Genomic DNA, 24,201 nt, shown 5'->3' with positions numbered 1-24,201 from the left:
CCTTTATTTACTTAGTCCTCGTGTTCCAATGACACATGAACCAGATACGGATAGAGATTTAACATGCAAATGCAACAACAGTGTGAACCATATGGATCACATTGTTGTTGCATTTGCATGTTAAATCTCTATCCGCATCTGGTTCAGGTGTCATTGGAACACGAGGATTATCACCTTAGTGGTGCTAGTATCACTTAGTGATGCTAATATTCGTCACAATACTTTATGAGAGGTGTAGGGTAAGAATTGTTTTTTCGATACGCTCTAATGTCACCACCAGCTATACACAAGTAGATAATCACTTACCATGTGTGTTGGCTCTTCTTTGGCACGGATGTAGTCCCTTTGGACTTATGTATGTATTTACATATAAATATTTCCCAGCAGTTGTGCATTCAGCACCTAATCTGCGCTGCTAATTTAATGCAATATTTCTAAGAATCGCGTCGACTGCAACGCCAACGATAAGTACGTCAACAACGCTAATGCCGGACCGACATACGAGACATGCCCAGCTCCGTACGTTGTAATAGCATATCGTTCGGCACAGTTTTATAAGATCGCTCGGTCTAACAAGACCGAATTCTGTTAACGGTTCGCCTTTGCAAAGCATTTTTTTATGGCGCAAATGTTTGTGATTGATTTTAAGTGAAAAAAAAGTAATAGCAAAGTTTGCAATAAAAATATTCATAAGAAAATATCGAAACATTGCTCGTTTACATTTCAGAAATTAACACACACAAAAAAAACAGATTTCCATTGAACAGATTTCATTGATAGATTATGTTGCGCGGTTCAAGGAAAGTGACAGCCTGTGACACAGAACCTGAAAGGGTTAAGTTTCAAATTCAACATATATTACAATGGCTAAAGGATAACCCTAATGTGAATGGCAACAGTGATTATGAGAATTTATACTTCTTCCTGCGTAGCTGTAAATATGATGTGGATCGCACAAAGAAAAAGCTTAAAAAGTAAGTTAAATTTTAATAAAATAAGGAAGGCAACGTCCGGGTAATAAAAAACATAACATAGTTAGCAGTTCGACACACAAATTGAATAAACCATGGAACAATCACTAAACCTATCATTATCCGATAACGCGAATTGGTTTTGGGAGCAGTTATGTTAAGTTAGGTCAATGATGTCCTAACATAGACTGAATGTGCCCAGTGTTGCCAGAATTCGTTTGACGACCATGCGGACATACCCCAATTAGGTACCAGGACTTATATTATGAAACAACTTCGTCCTCTTGGCAAATAGTAGCAGTTTTCTGGAATCTGGCTTAATTGCTGCCTCGAGATCTGGCATATCTGCCGCCCCTAGTAGCTGGTGCCTTGACCTCGCCACCTCACTACACGAACACAAAACGTGGGGATTCAAGGGGTTGTGTAGCGCAATATATAGCTTCTCCAACCCAATTGTCAACCTCACCTTCGAGCGGCGAATCCCGTTTCACTAACAGACGAGGCTCTGGTGACCCCAAGCTCCTCATGGAACTTGGGGGTGGGGAGGGAGGGATGGCCTGAAGGTTCAATGTGGCCATATAAATCGTTCCCGAGATGGTCGGGCCAGCACCTTAATGGTGCTGTGTTACCGGAGCGTATCGGATCTGTATCCGACAAAGGACCATCACATCGATAACACTCCCCAAAGCCTTCGGGGAGTAACCTAATCGCTACAACAACAACAACAACAACACAAAACGTGCTCAACCGTTTCTCTCCGAAGCTCGCACTTCCTACATCTGCTGTCATTGACGTGACCTAACTTATAAGCGACGCCAGAAGGCAGTGTCCAATTAGTAGTAGTCCAATTGTCGTGAGCCTTAAGTCTTCTTTCTTTAGGAAGTCTTATGTCGTAGGATTTGAAATGGTCTTAAAACTTTTGCAGCCCCGCGCTTCTATCAACACCTTTCCTGCTTGATGGACGTATAACGTCGATGCATCGAAATCTACATTCTTCTTTGCCAACTCATCTGCCTTTTTGTTACCTTCTATAGCTTTATGACCGGGAATCCAATAAACATAGATATATGGTCCGGCCTGAGCGCAGTTTCTCCAATGCTTCTTTTCATTCCAACACTTCTTGATGAAATACTGTGTAATATTTTTGCCTTTATCTCCGCCTGACTTATGCTGCCTTCTTTACTGCTACAATTTCCGCCTGAAAGACACTGAAGTGATCTAGTAGCCTGTAGAATCTGCTTATTTCTGGATCGACACAGTAAACAGCACACCCGACCCCTCCCGGCAATTTGCAGCAAACGGTATACATGTGTATAGTATGTTCTGCCATATCCTATTTTGTTTTTTAAACTCATTAAAAAACAGTGAACATGAAAAATTGCCAATTTAAAAATTTTAAGCAGAGTTATTAAGATTTTTATTTCTATAAAACCTTTCCTAAAAAAACTCTGTTTAATTAATTTTAAAAGTGGAAAGAAATGATCCGTGAATGAACCGTCATTACGAGACTAAGCTCAAAATATTCTGGGGAATACAATTTTGAGAAATTTTGTATAAAAACAATCGGAGAATAATTATACAATTACCCATTAAAACAAAAAAAATATGTAATAAAAAAGTTTCATTAAAGAAAATAATTAATATCAACCGATTTCACCGATTTCAACCGATTTCAGTAAATGCCCAATGATCCATGCCATCGTTCATGAATTAGCTATTGTGCAATCGATTGGATTGATGGTGTTCGAGGAAACGTGCTCACCGCAACATAACTTTACTTTTCAAAAAACGATATTTTGAGATAATCGTTTTCAAAGTTTTTCATTACAGAACCTCGTGAAAATTTAGAAATAGATTCTCCAAATTATGTCAAATGGAAAAAAGGAATACAATTTTGTTCGATGTTTTGAACCCAACAAGTGGATATAGGTTAGGTTAAGAGGGCGTGCGTGGGTGGTACCCACACTTCCACTCGGAGACATTTTTGTCCATTGTGAGTGCCCTCAGTAAGTACAGGGTGGCGGCAAATTAGCCCCATTACCTCCTCTTAGTGGTCCTCAACGAGCCACTTGCTTTCCCTGATGAACCCAAGAAGAAGCGAGACGTCCACCTTCCCAACTTCTGCCAGGCTGTCGAAGAAGCGTGAGGCCAGAAATCTGAGCCTTTTCTTTGTAGCGTTGGATATCGACAGAGAAAATGGTAGATCGACTCCTCTTCCTCCTCATCCTGACAGCTTCTGCAGAGGGAGCTTGTTGGTACTCGCCACCGTCGGAGCATTGGTGCGAGAGCACAATGACCTGTGATGACACCCGTAAGTACCCTCACCGCAAATTTGTTCAGTTTGAGAAGGAAGCTGGTGCCTTTCCTATCCAAGCATGGCCATAAGGACCTTGAGATTTCGCAGTCAACCCTATTGGTCCATAGCAAGTCCGTTGCCCTGTTCTCATATTCGTCGATTCTCCCTAGGAGATAACTCAGCGGCGGTCGGACGGAGCTGTCCACCTCACTTATATCTAAGTCGGAACCTTTCCTAGCCATCTCATCCGCGAGTTCATTCCCTTCAATGCCGCTGTACCCACGGATCCAGCAAAGAGAGACATTGAGATGACTTATAGAAGCCAGAGAGGCTCTGAACCTCCGCACGATGTCCGATTTTATCATGTTGGACTCTAATGCCATTAAGGCGGCTTGGCTATCAACAAAGATTGTTACGTCGGTGTTGGAGACCGCACTATCTTGGAGCAGCTTTGCCTATGGCATAGACCTCGGCTTGGAATACACTACATGCGTCAGGAAGTCGGAATGATTGGCTTAGCTGTAGATGTGTTGAGTACATCCCAGCTCCAGTTCCCTTTTCGATTTTCAAGCCGTCGGTGTATATATAATTGCCCCTTCGTCATATCGTCCAGAATTGTGGATATAATTCCTTAAGAAATGCGAATTACCCCCGGGAGAAGCTTCAATACAGAACACAGACATTTCAGGCACACACCCTACGAGCAAGCAAAAAGCGAGAGTTTCAACAGCTTTCCAGAAGACAATCACCACCCTCTTTTCTATTTTATTAGTCTTAGTATAATAAGTAAAACCTTACTAAGCTAAATTTGATAACGATAACCTCAATTCACTTTCAAATGGTAAATACAAACGCGATTACGGTCAAGCTACAGGGCGGCCGTAAAAAATTCCTGTGGCAATACTTTTGTATAAATTTAATTCTCAGAGATAATAAGCAACTGCAAATAAAATATTATTATGCACTAGGAACAATGCAAAAACGCACACTGACATATACGAAAGTTCCGGATTATTTATAACATCGACATTAGGCTGATTTACAGACAGGTGAAGTTATTAGTACAACAACAAAAAGTTGACGACCCTCTTAATCCGTTCATGAATTTTAAGGTGGTTGTTGGTGGTGTATTAACAGTGCTTCGCCCCATTCAATGGGCACGACCACTCACAAATTGTCATCAAAATCCTCTAACGGGAGTCAAAGGAAACTGGCTGCTTCAACAGGGGCGGACCATAGGGAGATGGGTGTTAGAGGCGTAGCTTCCACATTACAATTGAAAATATGGTTGGTGTCATGTGGGGACACATCACATGCAGGACGTACATTACGTATGTAAGAGTTTAACCTGTTACAGTATCCAGAACGAATGAATGAATGAATATTGCATATTAATAACGGGGTTCACAGGGCGCGTCCTGACAAAGGCGTTTACGGATTCTGTGTGGATTTTGCTAAGGGCCTGCTTATACTTGCCTGGATCAAACGGCTGTGTGTGTCAGGAGATGTTCCCTTAATCCCCGTGGAGGCGGTGGTAAATCAAGCAGTTGTTTGCTAGGATGTCCTGGTTTGTGACAATTAAGCAAGAACTGCTTGTTCAGCATTTCGTTGTGCTCTTTAATATTGAGCTCTTTGGCTTCATTATGTAGATGGTGTTCGGAAGTCATAAGGAGACATCCGGTGGCAGTTCTGATTGCAGCATTTTGACAGGCCTGTAGCCCTTTCCAGTGTGTATTTTTAAGACCAGGCGATCAGACTGGTGACGCGTAGCTCATGAGCGGTCGGCCAATTGCTTTGTACGTGGTTAGCAACGTTTCCTTATGTTTTCCCCATGTGCTGCCGGCAAGCGACTTAAGGATTTTGTTGCTACTTTGTACTCTAGAAACAATCTCGGTGGCATGAGCCTTGAAGGTTAGAGTATTATCGAACGTTACCCCCAAGATCTTTGGGTGACTGACAGTCGGTAGTGTGACACCATCGACGCGTACGTCCAATATTTGCGACATCTTTTCCTTCCACGTCGTAAACAGGGTGGCCGTGGATCTTGTCGGTGACAATGCCAAGTTGCGCAAGGCGCGGCCATCGTGGTGTGATGGTAGCGTGCTCCGCCTACCACACCGTATGCCGTGGGTTCACACCAGGGATGCACCTTAACGTTAAGCTAATCGTTTATCAAAAAATTTCCACCGTTTCCGTTGAAACACTTCGAAATATTATCGATAAAGAAATTATCAAGATAAATTGTATCTCGTTTTTAACCGAAACGAAAAGCTTTCGTTAACGTTAAAAACGTTAACAAAAACGTGATACTTTATGTTTGAATTGTGCTGGCAATGCTATAGCCATGGTGAAGCCGTAAGGTGGCAACAACGAGCGCACATACACACACAAACTCTATGTAATTTGTTTGTGTAATTCGTTGGTGGTAATGTCAAAAATACTCTGAGAAATGTTTGTACTGTCAAAATTCATGAGAAAAGTTGCAATCAGCTTGGCTAATGCTTTCACCTTTAATGACTCCGCCATCAATCAGCTTTGCCAGCATAGTTTGAAATTAATAATCAACATAAACGATTTGATTTCGTTTTGATATGGCAGAAAACGAAACGAAATCAGCCGTGTTTTTTAACACGCGTATATCCGTTTACGCTTAAACTTTATATTGACTGCTAAGAGACAAACTATAAATACACCTCTGAAATTGCTGCGCATAAATTTTGTCCTACTAAATTTCAATACGCATTATACTCAGATGTAACTGAAATATGTGTCTTTGTTTCACCCTGTACACTAATTCTATGTATTATATGTGTGTCCACAATTCATCGCAACTGATTCAGCTATATGTTATACCCTATGGCCATCAGAGCGTTGCGTCTCCGCTTTTCGGTACACCCTGTTGCTGTAGCTAGTTGTTTTACCACAGCCGCTAGATGGGTCTCCTAAGCATTATCTAAGCGAAGATAGGCGTTTTTTAACACGCGCAAACGAAACGTATACGCGCGTGTTAAAAAACACGGCTATCATTTCGTTAATTTGACGATCTTAACGTTAATAAACGAAACGAAATGACTTCGTTTCGTTTATTAACGTTGATTATCGTAACGAAATGATATCGTTTCGTTGGTTAAGCATGCCTGGTTCACACCCCGGGCAAAGCAACATCAAAATTTTAGAAATAAAGTTTTTCAATTAATAGAAAATTTTTCTAAGCGGGGTCGCCCCTCGGCAGTGTTTGGCAAGCGCTCCGGGTGTATTTATGCCATGAAAAGCTCTCAGTGAAAACTCATCTGCCTTGCGGAAGCCGTTCGGAGTCGTCATAAAACATGTAGGTCCCGTCCGGCCAATTTGTAGGGAAAATCAAGAGGAGCACGACGCAAATTGGAAGAGAAGCTCGGCCTTAGATCTCTTCGGAGGTTATCGCGCCTTACATTTATTTTTTTTTTTTAATTCATCAACTGAAGGGCCAGGTCCTGTAGCCATAATCGTGCAGTCGTCAGCATAGGAAATGATTGTGACTCCTTCTGGTGGGGAAGGGAGTTTGATATGTAAAAATTAAATAGAAGCGGGGATAGGATACCACCCTCTGGAACCCCTGTTTAATTTTTTAAGGTGGTAGGGAGTGATAACATTTGGTACTATTTTGCTACTTTTTTACTACTTTTATAATGTACTGTGCAGAACAAGCCTAAGTTATGCTCCACATTGGAAACGGGGTCATGAAAGAAAAAAGGGAGAGCAGAGGAGATGAGACGCGAAAGAGAGAAAGTTGAAGGGAAGTGGAAACGTAAGGAGAACAAGAGGAAGAGGGAGACTAAAGTAAGAATAAGGGTAAGGTTAAGACAAATAGTGACTTGGATAACAGCAAAAGCTTGAAGAGAAAGAGGAGGCGCGGAAAGATTCATGAAAGAGTGAAAGGAATAGGGATATTGAAAGCGCGGATAAGGTTAACTAGAAATGGGAAAGGAAATAAGAGAGGAAGAAAAGGGTTAGCCAGAAGAGAGGCAGGTGGATAGACAGAGAAAGTCGACATGTCGGTCGGTTTGATCATCGATTTCATGTTTATACGTTTCCAGGGTTCATTAGAGCTGTTTAAGATAAAGTTTTGATAAGCCACATATTTCTATTTTGACATCAATGAATTTCTATAAGCTCTGATTTTTTGAAGCATCTATCCCTTTATATTTTAACGCCAGCAACATTTTTCTACTTAATGAGCCTACCTCTTAACGCTTCGTTTACATAAATAAATTTTGGGTTTTGAGACCGTGTGCTGCCAATCCCGAGTTCTCATCCGCAATTTCATGACATTGTTTCAGATCGCCAATCATCTCATTGACGTCAAAAAACTGTTTCCATATTCCTTAGTTGTGGACAATGGGATACTCTGAAGATCCAGCCATTCAGTTCCATTGACTAAAGCTTAAACCGACGAAATACAGACCACAGTCGTTGTTTTCCTGCAAGTTACTTGTTAATCTAGAAAGACATTAATGTGTATTTTTTTATAATACTGAATAAATCAGTGCTGCAGATAAGTCAAAAGCAACGCTTAAACTTATGAGGGCGAGTATTGTATTGTCAACTGCGGATCCATTTTGCAATAATGACTTGACCTGTCTGGTTTATTGCATCATGCGTTGATTTAAAAAACACGACTACTATTTTTTGAAATCCTCAGTTCGGGAAAATATAAAATATAAAAGGCCCCTGGGAAAAAAGCTTCGAGTAATACCATAGGCACATGTGATGACGGTGCGTCAATTCAGCCAATCTGACCTAACCTAAAAAAATAGTTTAGACACGAGATTCGCATACGAAACAAGTAAGGAAGGCTAAGTTCGGGTGTAACCGAACATTACATACTCGGCTGAGAGCGTTGGAGATAAAATAAGGAACAATCACCATGTAGGAAAATGAACCTAGGGTAACCCTGGAATGTATTTGCATGACATCGGTATCAAATGGAAGGTATTAAAGAGTATTTTAAAACGGAGTGGGCCTTGGTTCTATAGGTGGACGCCTTTTCGAGATATCGACATAAATGTGGACCAAGGGTCACTCTATAATGTGTTTACGATATGGGTATCAAATTAAAGATATTAATGAGGTATATATGAAGGCGTTTTCGAGATATCGACCAAAATGAGGGCCAGGGTGATCCAGAACATCATGTCGGGTACTGCTAATTTATATATATATGTAATACGACAAACAGTATTCCTGCCATGATTCCAAGGGCTCTTGATTTCGCACTGCAGAGCTTTTTCATTTTCTTCTGCTTAATATGGTAGGTGTCACACCCATTTTACAAAGTTTTTTCTAAAGTTATATTTTGCGTCAAAAACCCAATCCAATCACCATGTTTCATCCCTTTTTTCGTATTTGGTATAGAATTATGGCACTTTTTTCATTTTTCGAAATTTTCGATATCGAAAAAGTGGGCGTGGTCATAGTCGGATTTCGACCATTTTTAATACCAATATAAAGTGAATTCAGATAAGTGCGTGAACTAAGTTTAGCAAAGTTATATCGATTTTTGCCGACTGTGTATAAAAACTGGGCGTGACTTCAACCGATTTCGCCCATTTTGAAGAAAACAGTTATCGTCATAGAAGCTATGCCCCTACCAAATTTCACAGGGATTGGTAAATTTTTGTTCGACTTATGGCATTAAAAAATTTCTAGATGGGCGGAGCCACGCCCATTTTGAAATTTTCTTTAATTTTTTTATTTTGTTGCACCATATCATTACTGGGGTTGAATGTTGACATAATTTACTTATATACTGTAAAGATAAGAAATGTTCTTTTTTCGCCCAGATAATTTTGATATAGTCTATATCTATCTCGATTAGTTTATGCCACTACGGGGTACCGTTATGCGAACAAAATTAATATACTCTGTGAGCTCTGCTCAGCTGAGTATAAAAATCAAGTTCCGATGTTGCTATTAACCATAATTGCGTAACGATTTTTTTTTTAATGCTTATTTATAGTTTCTATCAAATGCGAGCCGAACGCATTGAGTGGTTTTCCAACAGAGATCCATTTCTTCCAGAAATACAGACGCTACTGAAGTTGGGTGTATTTTTACCAGTCGATGGTGTGGATTCAAAAAATCGTAAGGTTGTAATCATACGTGCAGCAGCGCATGATCCCAAACAGCATTCCCAAAATAACGTTTTTAAGGTAAATTTGAGCTATTTAAAAAAAAAGTCTGTTATATGACGATTACTTATGTAAATTGGACTCTTAACATTGTAGGTTAGCAAGATGGTTCTAGATTTGTTACTCACATGCGAACCAGATAATTGTGGTCGTGGCATTGTTGCTATTTTCGATATGGCCGGCGTACAGCTGGGGCATGCACTACAATTGAATGCTAGAATGATAAAACATTCCGTTGAAAGTTGGCAAGCCTATCCATGCCAACCGAAATTATTGGAATTTATAAATGCTCCAACGCATGTCAATATCTTTTTGAATACATTCAGGTAAATATTAACATAAATAAACAGATGACTTCGATACGTGGCATAATGTGGGCATGGAGTTTCATGAATTTGAGGAAGTGCTGATCTCTAAAGTTTACAGAGGTCGAGAAATATAACGAGAAAGAGGGAACTATTCCATATGTGTTGGATTAGGTTTTATAGATGAAAGGTAGGTTCATTCATACTTCCCGAAGAAGGCTGCTGAGTCCATTATGAATACCCTTTTCAGTGAGGCCCGATTGGAGGAACAGTCATCTAAGCAAAAATTCCGGGTACGACATTGTTCTTGATCAGGAAATAAGGGATGAAATTGTCATATTCGTATATCAGCCATATACCAGCACTACCGTTGTCATCTTAATCTGGCCACAAAATTAGCTGTTTGTTCTACGGCTAATTTATTTCCCTAAAGTATTGCCTAAATTTTCCTAATAAAATAATTGTTAAATAAAGCGCTGCTAAAAATCCATTGTAACTAGGCTCTGTTGATGCGCGCCTGTAAATATACTACACAATTTGGATCAGAAAACATGCTTTGTGGATTGCATTCCAAAAGCAATAGATATTTAGCATTGCATTCTCCAAAAAATTATATACGGCTTTGCATTTGCTACGTCATGGCAAATACGCAACCTCAAAAACCGTAAACTACGGTTGTTGATGAGTTGCAAGCATGTGATATAAGTTATATATGTATATGACCGATCTCTACGATTTTTTTAAACAACATTTTTTATAATATATGTAAGCATTGTTTGAAATTCGAAGCTTCTGTCTGTTAAAATGGGGTAGAAATTACGAAAAGTACCAAAAAGTACCCTATACTCCCTACTTTAGGGAGTTTAGAATTTTGTGTATTTGGTGTTGGAAACGTTGCTACAGCAAATGAAAGCTACGGATCCTGAATCATTTTGTTTCGTTTTAAATTTTTTTTGCGTATTTAGTTTTGTTTTGACAATTGTTAATTTGCTTGTCGAATAGCAACATCCATTTCCGACCCAAATCTTGGGTTCTCGTAAGCGATGTCGTTCGGAATTTAGCAGAGATACTAATACCGTATTCACACAGAAACTTAATGGAATAACAATTATATTTAATGAAGTAATTAAGTTTCCCTTTTCATACAGGGCCGTTTTCTTCATTAAGCCAACATCTGTCAGCACCCCCAAAAAAATATTTCGTTTTTACAAAAAATTGTTAAAATGGAAAGCAGCCGTTTCCCTCTTAACTATAAATACAATAAAAATTAAATGCATGCGCAACTATCCATAGATGTTGCACCTAACCAAATCATAGTGTACAAGTACAAGTGTGTTGACTTATCTGTCAAGCATTCTGACAGGCACTCGCTGGATTCGGAATGACAGCGAATTCAAAATGGATACCATTACCGAGTGCGCCGAATGATTGAAAAATTGAAAAAGTCGATACGATTGGTAGTCAAAAATGTTGTCGTTGAGACCAAAAATGCGACTCTAGACCTGATATTTCCATCAGGTGAGCGAGGCTGTTTGTAGTTTTGACGTTTATCGCTTAGTGAACACACTTGGTATAGGTACACTATGAACCAAATATGTGGGGCTATTTTCGAAAAAGCCATATTATCTTTTGCAGCAAATGCAGCGAAAATTAAATTTTGAATTTTTTCGTATTTTTCTATTTTTCGTAAATTATTGAAAATAATTTATTTTCGATTGTCATTTGTTACATCTATGTATCTATATAAAAATCAAATTCTGTGTGTGTGTGTGTTCGCTGTGGAAACGTATTTTTCACACTTCAATCATCACCAAATTTTGGCTATAGGTTTCTCCGATCAACAGGAAGATTTTAGGCTAAAAATAATTTCGATATATAAAAGGGGCGTGGCACCTCCCATACAAATGGAATCTTTGGTACTGCATAACTCTGAAGGTATACATGCCAGAACATTGAAATTCAGTAAGGAGTTATATGAAGTCAATCCCTAACACCACCAAGAGAATGTGGAATTAGGAAAAAGGGGGCGTGGCACCCCCCATACAAATGGAATATATCATACTGCATCTCTGAATGTAGTAACGGTAGGATAATGAAAATTGGTAAAGAGCTACATATATGTCGTTAAGTCCCTAACACCTTCAGTAAAATGTGGAATTGGGAAAAAAGGGGTGTAGCACCTTCCCTACAAGTGGGATTTTTCAGAACTATGGCTGCCGTACAAACTTAGATTATTTTAACACCGAAAGTTTGAGTGCATTGTTGAATTTGGCTATTATTCCTTTTGGACCTTTAGTAATCTGCCGCCGTTAAAAAAAATTGTTAGCTTCAGTCTATCTACATCTTCTATAAAAATCAAATTCTGTGTGTATATTCGCTATGGAAACGTATTTCCCACACTTCAATCATCACCAAATTTTGGTTATAGGTTCCTTCGATCAAGACGAAGGTTTTTCATATTTCATAATTAAGAATTTTAAGTTAAAATTTCTTTTTTGGCTATGCGAACGACCAATCTTAGCTCCCAAAAATTATCATGTTAACAAAATTAATGATCCAATTCAAAACAAAATTAATGGTGAAGTGACGAAATATAAATCGATCGACACAGTTACAGATGAAGATCAAATTGTGAATTATCCAATTCAATTTCTAAACTTTTTTTAGAACCACCAGGAATGCCTGCGCATATATTAACTTTGAAAATTGGCTCACCAATCATGCTTCTTCCGAATTTAGACCCACCAAAATTTGGCAATGGAACCACACTTTGCGTTAAGAAATTAATGCCGAATGTAATCGAAGCAACAATCATCAGCGGTAAAAGCAAAGGTGAATATGATGAATGATTCCTAAAGATTTGCCATTCAATTTTAAGCTCTTAATAAATCAATAATGAGATAATTAAGAATTTGTATTTTGTATGGAAGATCGAGTTCAATTAGGGTTTAATGTAGAAAACTTGACTAATTATTTCATTAAGCCTCTGTGTGAAATCGCTATAACACTATTGATGTTTCTTTTGCTGCTGTTATGCCGAACGTACTAATGCCTGTAGGGTGACACTAATGGTGATTTCTTTTCTACACCAAAATGTCGCCACTTTCAGCGGCAAACATTTTTAAGATTCTCACTTCGCCCTGTGAAATTATAGCCACTTAAAATGTTCAGTGCCCCCCTGCATGACTTGAAAAGAACAAAAATTGTAACCATTTTTACAAAAAAATGCAGTTCGTGTGTTTGTTCGCTGTCAAATGTGATCGCAAATTGCTTTTGAGTGAGGCATGATGCGACACACATATACATATATAGCATTCGCTTCAGCTTCGTTTGATCCATAGCATTCGATTCAGCTTCGTGTGATTCATCAGCTAATTGACAGGGCTGTTTTCTGCACCATCAATGGCAGTGAGGGCAAGTAATGTTGCATTTTTCACCATTTTTAGGGGTAGGTTGTTGAGAAAAGATAATGATGCCCTCTATTGAGGCTAAGCTGATTTTACAACAGAACACAACTTTTTGAAGGGTAGGCGTGAAGGCGACATTTTCGTGTAGAAAAGAAAATACCATAAGCTAACAGCCATAAGGTCAATTGCTCTTGTGACCACTTCAAATGACAGTAAGGCCAATTACGTTCAAATAAATCTAGAGAAGAAAGGTAAAAAGAAACGGACGAGCAGAAGAATGCAAGGGATGAGGAGTAACAGGGCAAGTCAAGTTTTGGACAGAGCAACGTCTGTAGGGTCTACTACATAGTTATTAGTAAAAAAATTCACGTGTGAAGGTAAATCAGTTATTTTACATCAACGGCTGGATCGAATATCACACTACCTTGGCTGTCAATTCGAAAACGATCTATCTCAGAATAAGTTAAGGGAAGACATATCTAATTTTTTTTTGTTTAAACGTCAAAACGCCTGGAAACGAATGCTGATGTAGGGCGTTTTTGTAAAGCTTTCTGAGATATCGCGCTTTTTCGGGTACCGGGATAGTCATATTCCACTAAGCAGGCGATATTGAATTTATATTTTTCTTTTCAGATTATTCATGACTCCAAAAATGCGTTCTCGCGTTGTAGTACAAAGGCGTTTAACGACAGTGGAATGTGATGGATTGCCCAAAGATATTGGTGGCAATGGACCCACTTACAAAGAACTTGCTTGTAAATGGAAGCAGTTTGTGGAGAGTAATGTCGATTTCTACAGAGAATATGACAAATATAAAAGTATACTGACGACATAGAGGGTTTGTTTAGTAGTTCAAGTTTAAGTTAGTAAATAAAATTAAGATAAGAAAATATTCAAGGTTCGATTCGAGCTCAAGGCCAAAACAATCATTTTTTCAAATGATAATTATTGTTATTCTTAAATTTTTCTATAATTGAAACATTGTATTTTGTTTTTGGAATAGAAATAGAGAATTTTTCAGACAACATGCCATAGCTGCGCAGATAGATCCATTTCGAATCTATCTGCGCAGCTATGGCAGGTTGTCTGAAAAATTTTCTACTTACTATTCCAAAAACAAAATACAATGTTTCAATTATAGAAAAATTTAAGAATAACAATAATTATCATTTGAAAATATGATTGGTCTGGCCTTGAGCTCGAATCGGACCTTGAATCATTTATTAATAGGCCGATAAAAAAAAGGAAAAACAATTGATAAGAAAATATTTTTATGCTGAGCATTGTAAATGTGATAAGTTAATATGTTTGTTATAAGTGATTAATGAGATACAACAACAATGGTTATAGCAAACAGTTGGCATGAAGGGCTCTGCCAAGGCCTTCTTCCATTAATATGTAAGTCTTAAGTAAAAAAGTTGTAAAAATATTTGAAGCTCTCTACTTTGGTTACAGCTTTGGTTACATTGAGTTCGGTATCTACTCTCAAACCCACTAATTTTTAACCATAACTATAACTTTTTTCCGTTAATCCTAACTATCTCGGTTCTAACTTGTTTCCATTTTACAAACTTTTATATATATAAAGGTGGCATCCTCTAAAATGGCAGCTCCTATAGCAAAAAGTGGCCAAATCTAGAGTATTGGGTTTGTATGTACAGAGCAAGAAAATGGACAATAGAAAGCAATTTCCGGATAGCCGGTTGCTGTAACTCTGTTTTACATATGAGCTATTTTAATAAATATTTCAGCATTTTAGATCCCAAAATATGTGTTGTTTAAGAAAACGATGGCTATTAAAAAAATTTTGTATATATAGCAAGTCGATTGAAATCCAGTGCATTCCAAAATCATGCTGAGCGGAATCTGATGCATTACACCAGTATAAGATCTTATTACAGACTTTAGTCAGAGTTAAAATAACGTCTAACGACCCACCGCGCATACTAGGAACGCTCCACGCTTTATGGTGATTGTTACCGGAACGTACCGTATCTGCATCTGGCAAAGGACCATCACCATCGATAACGTCTTCGGGGAGTGTCCTTATCGCTACAACAACAACACCCGTATTAGCAAAAACAAGTTTTGAAAATCAGCAAGATGATGTCGTCGCTTTAATCCAAAATATGTACCCTGGACAAGGGACAGAATAGCACACATGCAAATACAATATTTCATGCATTCAAATTTTGTTATGTATACATACATATGCATTAATCATTTATTTTCGAGCAATAACCGTCAAAAAAGCTTAAGCGACAAATTTTTCGACAATATATTTTTAGCAGGACTGCGATTGCCTAAATTAAAAGTACTATATTCAACCGTTGAGAAATGATGGACAAAGCAATTTGGACAAATATAGATTATACATATTTTTCAGTAATGATAATTCGTATACTTTAAAATTTTCTATTCGCTCCAACCTTTTTGTCGGTTATGGCTCGTTTTGTAGTTAGTTAATTTTTAATTATTGTTTTTTTTTTTATTGTTGTTTTACAATATGTACCTGGATGCGTTTTGTTACACCCAATATAAAAATACTTGTATGTAAGAAGTACAAAATTCATTCGATTACATACTAAACTTAATTATGTAAGTACATATACATATTTATGTAAGTATATTATTTCTTTTTGCAGTTTAATTTTTTGTTTAAAATGCTAATTTAAGAGTTTCAGTAAAGAAAAACCTTTTCGGTCTAAACAGGCTCAAAAGCTTCGTTTTTATGCAAAAAGTAAGTATGTCGGATAAGTAAAAGACTGTCTGGAAAAGTGAAAGAAATACATGCTAATACCCTCTCCACTCTTCCAAAAAGAATGCATTATTCAACTTGGAAATTGTATATTCGGCACCGTTTGACGCGGATACTTAATACTTGAGCCTAAATTTAGGCATTTGAATTTAATTTATGGAGAAGCGAACAAACGCATACTTTATTAATTTTTTTTTTTTTTTTTCATTTATATAAATTTAGAATACAAAAGAAACTTAAGAGTCTGCTTGAAACAAGGAATAGTGCATTTCTGATACAGCCCAATATATATATTTATGATGTATCTTTTTTTTTTTATAAAAATTTTTAAGTAAATTTATTTCTCTATATTTTGATATCATAGTACTTTTGAGCTGTGATAACTACAGAATGGCTGAACCGATTTTAAAGATCTTGGTACAATTAGAAAGGTATTCAAATAGGCTTTCGAAAACATGTACTGTAAGAATTTTTATTTCGCTGAAAACCCATTTTAAAAACTAAACTTGGAAAAAATTACAAAGATTGAGCATTTAAAAACAAACAAAAAATGCTTTTCAGTGTAATGACAATTTTCTGTACGATTTTGATAGCCCATTAGAATACCTTTCAATGGTACCAAGATCTTGGAAATCGGTTGAGCCATTCCGTAGTTATCACAGCTCAAAAGTACCTATCACCGTAATTTTTCACGCATTTTTCACAACTTTGACACCTTTCCACACCCACAATTTTTCAAAAATGCAATTTCAAAAAACCAGGTGGTGTTTGTATAGGTAAAGTGTACCTCTATGCAAAATTTCATCAAAATCTGAGGGGCTCGGGTTCAAAATGTGCCTTTTTTATAGGTTTTGATATGAAATTCATCATACATATATACATACATTTTTTACGTATAACTGACAATTTTTATAGCGCAATTCCAAATGTTTCTATAATTGCTTTACACAGCAAAATCAACATTTTTTAGGGTACATAAGCAAAAAATGTATTGCTCCGTTTTTAGCTAGCCTCCAAACATAGATATCGGACCCTTTCTATATTTTTTATTTATTCATTCTACTTTAACAACATTCTTTATTTAATTAAAGCTTATAATTTTTTTTCTTTTTTAAGCCACATAATTGTTATTATATGGGATAAAAATATATAATCGAAAAAATTAAAAGCAATAAATTACTCAGCTACATAAAATTAAAAAAAAATGGCGAAAGGGTCAATTTTTCGACCAAAATACTCCCCAAAACCCAAAAAATATTTTTTTTAACTGTTATCACCGACGTTTTTACAACAGTTTTTTGAAAAAAAAAAATATTTTTTGGGTTTTGGGGAGTGTTTTGGTCGAAAAAATTACCCTTTCGCCATTTTTTTTTCGCAGGCTCGAAAATAATTTTTTTGGGTATGCGTAGAGGAACTTTTTTTCCTGAGCCCAAATCCTATCGAAAAATCGATGACGCGATATCGGTTAACTTTCGCCCATACAAGTCCACTCAGGTTAATGTGTATATAATTCAAATAAAAAAAAAATACGGCAGACTTGTATAATTTTTTAAATTCAATAAAAAAAATTCTAATGCTTAAAACGGAGAAATCATCTTTAAGCCATTGGATAAATTTCCCAAAAAAATTGGTTTGGTCCATTACCCAGTCGAGTGCTGTACAGCATTATGAGTAGAGCAAGAACAATGAGTTATAATAGTTCGAAAATCAGCTGGGTTTTGAGCTGCGATCCTCGGCTCAGCATACATAAGTTGCAATTAGCGTTTTATTAGTAAGACTTAATCGCGTTAATCGAAAGTGTGTATCCCAAAGTTATTATTTTAGCTTGGAAATTCACGTGTTAATTTACAAGTGTTTTATACGTACATATATTGTATGAATATAATTTTGGTATTATTTTTAAATAGTTAATGCATATAATTGATTAGGTTAGTATTTTGAAATTATAAAATGTATGTCCGCATGTGCTTCTTTATCTGACTTTATCCAACATGCAACTAAAAACTCACTTTTAAAGCACCTAATAAATGTTATAACTTTCGAAGAATTTTGATTCGGATGAATTATAGCTTTAACATCGAATCTATTATTTTATGCAGTACATATTCAAAAACTAGAATATGCAGTTTCAATTTTTCTGAATTCGATTAAAGTTTACTTTTATCAATATATGGGAAGCTTATACATATAGACCATTTTTGAAGTAATTCCTAGATAGGACACTTTCGTAAGGACATCAGATGAACGTTGTTCATCACTCAATCCATAGTTACGTAATACATATATGAAAGTGTGATCATTGGATTGTGTTATAGCTTTGATGCTGATATTTGATTTAAAGTAAAAAAAAATATTTTTTAAATAAACGATATTATTTTGTTTCTAGCTTTTCGAGCTAAAATATTCGAAATTTCTCTTTATTTTATTGAAGTCGATTATTAGCTATATATTTTTCTTATGCATAAATAGTAGCATGCTTACTTCTCGTTAACGGAAAAGTTCAGCGACAAAGGCGCAATTCGACATGTATGGCCTAGCTAAGTATTTCAATTTTATGCACTCATCAACGCGTTTGAAATCTTTGAGAATGCGTTATACTACAATTAGCACAAATTATTGAATTTTTTCCGTGTACCTATGCACGCTTGAATTTCAATAGCATTTTCATATTTATATTTTTATAGGAATTTTTTCGCACTTAAAATTAAGTTTTATTTCTTTTTAAATTAAACTTAAACTTTAGATAATATTTTGTGTAAATTACTAAAGTAGTAACTAATTAAATAAGTATATTGCATTTTAACCTTTTTCAGCCACTTCAAATATGTATGAGTGTAAAATATAAGGGCGTTAAATTATTTATGCTTGTAAGGAGTTTAATTCTAAATGCAATAATGCAATCATATATTCTAGACATGTAATCGTTTATAATACATACGTTTTTTTTTTCTTTTCGAATTATTAAATTAAATTTATATCGCAAAAATTTAGGCAATCGGCAACGTTTGCAGTTTTCATTAAGTCATAAAATTGTGCATGTTTTTAGTAAATATTAAACAGATAGACGCACTCAATTTCTTCAAATTCAATTTCTATTATGCTTAGATAATACCGGTGTGAAGCTACTCCAGATCAACGTACAATCCGTTTTTCTTTCTTAATCATTCACACTCAAAACTCCAACTGCATACCGACTTGCATTGAATCCTATATTTGCCTTTCATCTTTTGCTGTTAATTTATCAATAAGTTCCTGTAGTGGTGCCAATTCACGTCGATCAATTAAATTAAATTCCTGTACGAAGAATATAAAATGCTTGAATGATGTATTTAGGTGCGCCTCTTCGCCCAATGTAACGACCTCTGAGAAATGTTGATGATAAATGTGTGCATAAACACGAAATAGACGCTTTAGTATAGTTTTCGCTATACTAAGAAAATTCTTCGGAAATGGGATTCCAATTTTTGATGGAAATAAGGTTTCATCATCTAGCTGATCTTGTACCCACGTCATAAGATAATCAATATATTTGGGTGCACTACATTTAATTGGTTTCTTAACAGTGAGACCATCCGCCCAGTGATATTCATATTTTGGTCCGGCTGACATAATGACGCAACTCTCTTCGGTGCAAAATTCGGTAATAGTACCGTATAGCATATTGATTTGATTGAAAAAATCTACAGCTAAAAGGAAGAATTGTGTGAATAAATAAATACTTATAAGTATTTAGAAATGTTGTATTTGTTAAATTAACGTCAACTTACTATTGACAGCAACCCATTCATTAAGATCTTCACCATCTGGCAAAGCAACAGCATTACGTAAATTGCCTGAGCCCAGCGTGGCTGCTGCATGTTTCATTAAATCATACTGATGAGTACCTTCGGGTATATTTTTCTTGGGTTTGAACGTCTTGCTTGAACGAGATCCGCTACAATTAGAAAGTCAATAAGATTTTGTATTTTGTAAGTAGTATTTACTGCTTAATACAAAAAGTCTTGGACCTATAAATTTGAAAAGAACTATTACATCTACTAGAGGGTCCCTGTGGTGAAAACAGTCGGAATGGATTAAGCAGTGGTGACAGATTTCTGCAGTAAAAAAAAAAGCAACAAGCACGGGCTAATATTATCTCTTGTGCATGTATTAACTATATCATTACCATGAGGAGTTTGTAAATAAGTAATTCTGAAATGCGAACAACCATTATAATACATTATGGCATATCTTTAAGCTCAGTTGGTAGGTGCAGATACATTCCAAATGATATGACTATGAGGATTAATAAGTTGAAAATTTATTACAATTTCTAAATTGAAAGTGTGTCAGGTTTACACGCGACCCGATGGGTATGTTGTTGTTGTTCTTGTAGCAGTGCTTCGCCCCATCCAATAGGTGCGACCGATCACAAATTGTCATCAATATCCTCTAACGGGAGTCCAAGGAAACTTGCAGTTTCAACAGGGGTGGACAATAATGAGAGGGGTATTAGAGGTGTTGGTTCCACATTACAGTTAAAGAGATGGTTGGTGTCATGTGGGGATACATTGCAAGCGGAGCAGACATTTTGTATTTCGGGGTTGATTCTGGATAGGTAAGAGTTTAACTTGTTACAGTATCTAGATCGAAGTTGAGCTAGAGTGACTCGCGCTTCCCTGGGGAGTATGCGTTCCTCTTCCGCCAGTTTTGGGTACTGTTCTTTGAGTACTGGATTCACCGGACAATTCCTGGCATAAAGGTCCGACGCCTGTTTGTGGAGTTCGCTGAGGACTTGCTTGTGTTTTTTTTTTTTTGCTTCATACGGCTGAGTTCTCAGGGACCGTATTTCCTCATAATGCTTACGGAGACGTTGTTGTTGTTGTAGAGGTGAGATGACTCGTTAAGCCCCTGGGCGGTGTTGGCTCATCAATCAGATGTCTGTTGGGATCCCCAGATTTCTGGGTATGTTTTTCTTCTTCCTTGACCTTCCTTCACAAATCACTATATTCACTTATTTGCCTTCACCTTAGATAACGCAGCTAACTCCCAACATATGTAGGTTTGGGAATAAATCAAATCGTTAGTAAGATTGTTGTCTCATATTTGATATATACATATGTATATTCGGCAGAAGACAATCATGCCCATAGCGATCCAAAAAACAGGTTATTGTGTCTCTTCTAAAGTCCATGTACTGTTGGTAAGCGAAATGTCTCCGCCTAGGTGAGTCATTTTAGCTGTACTATATGAACAACGTGAAAGTACAGCATCGATAGTCCGGTGACTATCATCCTTTCAGTTGTTCCAGAGCGTATGCTCAATCTCAATACTCACAGTCAGATTAGGGTGTACACTACAACTGCCCAGTCCGACGACGAATTTTCAACTCCTATTCTACCGCAGTCTGACACTGCTGCATATATATACATATAAATGTGGAGGCAAATGAAAATGCAGGTGGGTATTTATGTATATACATACATATATTTTGCTTTGTAACTTAGTAAGTATTGTTACAAAATGAATTTGGATTTCGTTGCTAGTAATATTTAATAACACAAGTACATAAAAAATGTTTTAACATCCATATATAAATCTGTATACTTACAATAGAAACTCCATTGTCTATCCAAGCGCTTTAAAACTGTTTGTACATAAACAAAGAACCAAGTTGTGTCTACAATAATACAGCCAGGAGTAGTCGTATCACTTGCGATCGAATAAATTAGCTATCTATTTGCAAAACTTGGAAGTAATATTAGCCTTCCGTAACCGCTTGATTTTCACTTTGCAAATCTGCTTTATCTATTTTTAGCAGATGTGACGAATGTCACTAAAATATGAAAATTAATCGGTAGCAAACCAACTTTTTTGTTTTCAGTCGTGAGGTGGGTGCAGGTTGAAGATACTCGAAGCAGCTGCAAGGTGAGGTATTGACCGCGATTATTTTATTATTGGCCGTTGCCTAAGCGGACGTCGGAAATGGCTATCCGGAACAATCTCTAAGTTTGTATTTGTATATATTAGTGTTTGTATAAAGTGAGTCTGTGAATTGGGGAGTTAAGTGGTATTGTTTGCAGAACGGATATGCTTTTTTTTCAGCAGCTGATGTCGCAGACCTTTCTAGTTTTTTGAACCGGAATATCAATAAAGTCGATCACGATTGTAGTTATATTGAAGATATCATAGATTTGGCGCTATCAGCTGCGTTATTTTAAATGCTTGAATTGTTTGGTCATTTAAGTAAATTTCACTATTTTATTTCCACAATAAACTTTTTGCACAAACAAATTTCACCACAATTCAATGCGTTTTGTCAAACCAAATTAATAAAGAAAACACCAATAACATAGGTAGGATAAAAGCAAGGTGCACAAATTTATTCACCTCAATCTGATTTATCCCCTCTGCTTTTGTCTTGATCAGTGTAGCACACAAACCATTTGCCGTCTTTCAGTGAGTTTTACAGCTCCGGCTCACGCTCAATTCTCACGGGAATGCTCTGGATCATTGAGACTTGAGAAGCAGATGTCGTGAAATTTTTGCACACGTGAAATGTGATGGGCAGATGTCGCCGCTGTTTTTCATTTAACTCATACGGCGAAAGGCTAAGCAGCGACATCTATTTTTGAAAAATTAGGTATATTAAAGGCCGCGTTGCCAACCTAAAAAGAAGTAATTGTATCTGGCTCACAAATCGAACCAAACTTCTATCTGGATTTATCTGGCTCAAATCGTTGTTGTTGCATTTACATGCAGAATTATTTATCTGACTCAGGATTTGGCCACCGGATGATAGCTACCCTTCAAAAAACGCGAGTACTCCATAAATAATGTAAGGAATACTCCTTTGGAAGTATAGGAGTATTCCAAAACTAATCTGTATTCATACAAAAAATGTGCTCCAATTAACATTGCGATGTCCTAAGAGAGGAGTAGGTGATCCCACTCTCGCTTTGCATGTGAGTATTGCATAGAGTACATACGTGAGACTACTTTCCAAAGTACTTTCACTGTAGTACTCCATGGAGCACCCACAAAGATCATATGCCAAAGTACTAAAGCTGGAGACATTGGTGCTTTATCGGTAACCGTATCGGTAACCTTATAACAGCTGATTCGACCAACCTTATGAGAATCAATGCAATCGATTATTGGTGCCGCTAAGGTCGTAACCGTATCGTAGCCAACCAATTGGGTTTCGGTTTAGCGTCGTAACGATAAACAGCTGATTACGTTAGGGATACGGATACAGCGATACGACATACGGCACCAATGACTCCAGCTTAAAGAGGAATTGTGTCGGAAAGAATTATCGAAGTGAATTTAATTTAAAATGAAAGTAAATGAAGAGGGGCAATACAACTTGTATATTTTATACTACGAATATTCTTATGTTATTTAGGATTTGCGTGAACAAAGAAACTAATATTTCTCTAGACATACTATAGTATGTATACATAAAACCAGTGTGCTGTTGCATTTTATCAGAGTTGCCAAAGTCAAATTTTATTATTAGTTATTTGCATGCAATATTTTACTTTTGGCAACTCTGTTCGATCGTCATCGTGTCGTGATCACTGTCGTTAAAAAACGAGCTATGATCGGCTGATGGTAGTCCGCAAACTCATTGCAAAGGAGTATTGTTAGAGTACTCCAACATGAAGAAAATGGAACACGTAATCCAACAATTTTTGTAGGGTATTGTTTGTTTTATAGTTTGGCAGCTTAAAGCTGGAGACATTGGTGCTTTATCGGTAACCTTTTAACAGCTGATTCGACCAACCTTATGAGAATCAATGCAATCGATTATTGGTGCCGCTAAGGTCGTAACCGTATCGTAGCCAACCAATTGGGTTTTGGTTACCGTCTTAACGATAAACAGCTGATTACGTTAGGGATACGGATACAGCGATACGACATACGGCACCAATGACTCCGGCTTATGCGGCAGTTATGCGGCAGTTACTCACGAACGTACGTAGAAAAAACGTGTCAGCTGACACGACCTATCTTATGAGTGTGCAATGTAAACGAAAACTCACCGACGTGCAACGCCCGTACGTACGTAGCCCGGAACGTAGAAATCAAAACAATTTTGATTTTTTCCGTAAGAACGTGTCAGCTGATCGCTCTCTTACTAGACAGAGTTGCCTAGTAAAGTTTTGTGCGCAATTTTTGACCGTTTGCAAATTTATGCAAAAACACCTAATTAAAGTTTGAAAAATTGTGAAAATAATTCGAAATAATTATGTAAAAGTACAGATTATAAATATGTAATCTATTTATACTTATTTAATATGTATTCCGGC

The 24,201-nt window shown here is 36.8% G+C and overlaps 2 protein-coding genes across 4 annotated transcripts; one reads left to right on the top strand and one right to left on the bottom strand.

Annotated features, from left to right (window-relative positions):
• Positions 1-535: 535 nt before the first annotated feature.
• Positions 536-14,025, top strand: pinta (prolonged depolarization afterpotential (PDA) is not apparent). 3 transcript variants are annotated; one of them, XM_067761935.1, is made up of 5 exons: positions 536-659; positions 728-974; positions 9,266-9,458; positions 9,534-9,763; positions 13,783-14,025. In XM_067761935.1, exons 2-5 carry the CDS (start codon positions 784-786, stop codon positions 13,982-13,984), a joined length of 816 nt encoding a protein of 271 aa, XP_067618036.1. In that variant the 5' UTR covers positions 536-659; positions 728-783; the 3' UTR covers positions 13,985-14,025. The 3 variants fall into 3 exon arrangements, 2 of the variants coding, with proteins under 2 accessions (XP_067618036.1, XP_067618037.1); XM_067761936.1 differs by having other exon boundaries at positions 559-659; positions 781-974; XR_010949029.1 differs by adding an exon at positions 12,410-12,574 and having other exon boundaries at positions 563-974; positions 13,783-13,918.
• Positions 14,026-14,948: 923 nt separating this feature from the next.
• mats (MOB kinase activator-like 1) lies at positions 14,949-22,259 on the bottom strand. The gene is made up of 3 exons (XM_067761932.1): positions 21,498-22,259; positions 19,675-19,841; positions 14,949-19,593 (listed from the first exon to the last, which is right to left on the bottom strand). Exons 1-3 carry the CDS (start codon positions 21,509-21,511, stop codon positions 19,115-19,117), a joined length of 660 nt encoding a protein of 219 aa, XP_067618033.1. The 5' UTR covers positions 21,512-22,259; the 3' UTR covers positions 14,949-19,114.
• Between the last annotated feature and the right edge of the window lie 1,942 nt (positions 22,260-24,201).

The sequence above is a fragment of the Eurosta solidaginis genome, chromosome 1 (assembly GCF_040869045.1).
Source record: "Eurosta solidaginis isolate ZX-2024a chromosome 1, ASM4086904v1, whole genome shotgun sequence".
NCBI classification, from domain to species: Eukaryota; Metazoa; Arthropoda; class Insecta; order Diptera; family Tephritidae; genus Eurosta; species Eurosta solidaginis.
The sequence above is the reverse complement of the archived record's forward strand: the minus strand, read 5'-3'. Positions and strand labels throughout refer to the sequence as shown.

Coding starts and splice junctions, on each gene's coding strand:
- pinta (XM_067761935.1), top strand. CDS start 784: ATGTTGCGCGGTTCAAGGAAAGTGACAGCCTGTGACACAGAACCTGAA. Junction 9,459..9,533: donor CCCAAAATAACGTTTTTAAG/GTAAATTTGAGC, acceptor TTAACATTGTAG/GTTAGCAAGATGGTTCTAGA. Junction 9,764..13,782: donor ATCTTTTTGAATACATTCAG/GTAAATATTAAC, acceptor TTTTCTTTTCAG/ATTATTCATGACTCCAAAAA.
- mats (XM_067761932.1), bottom strand. Junction 19,594..19,674: donor TGAATGGGTTGCTGTCAATA/GTAAGTTGACGT, acceptor TCTTCCTTTTAG/CTGTAGATTTTTTCAATCAA.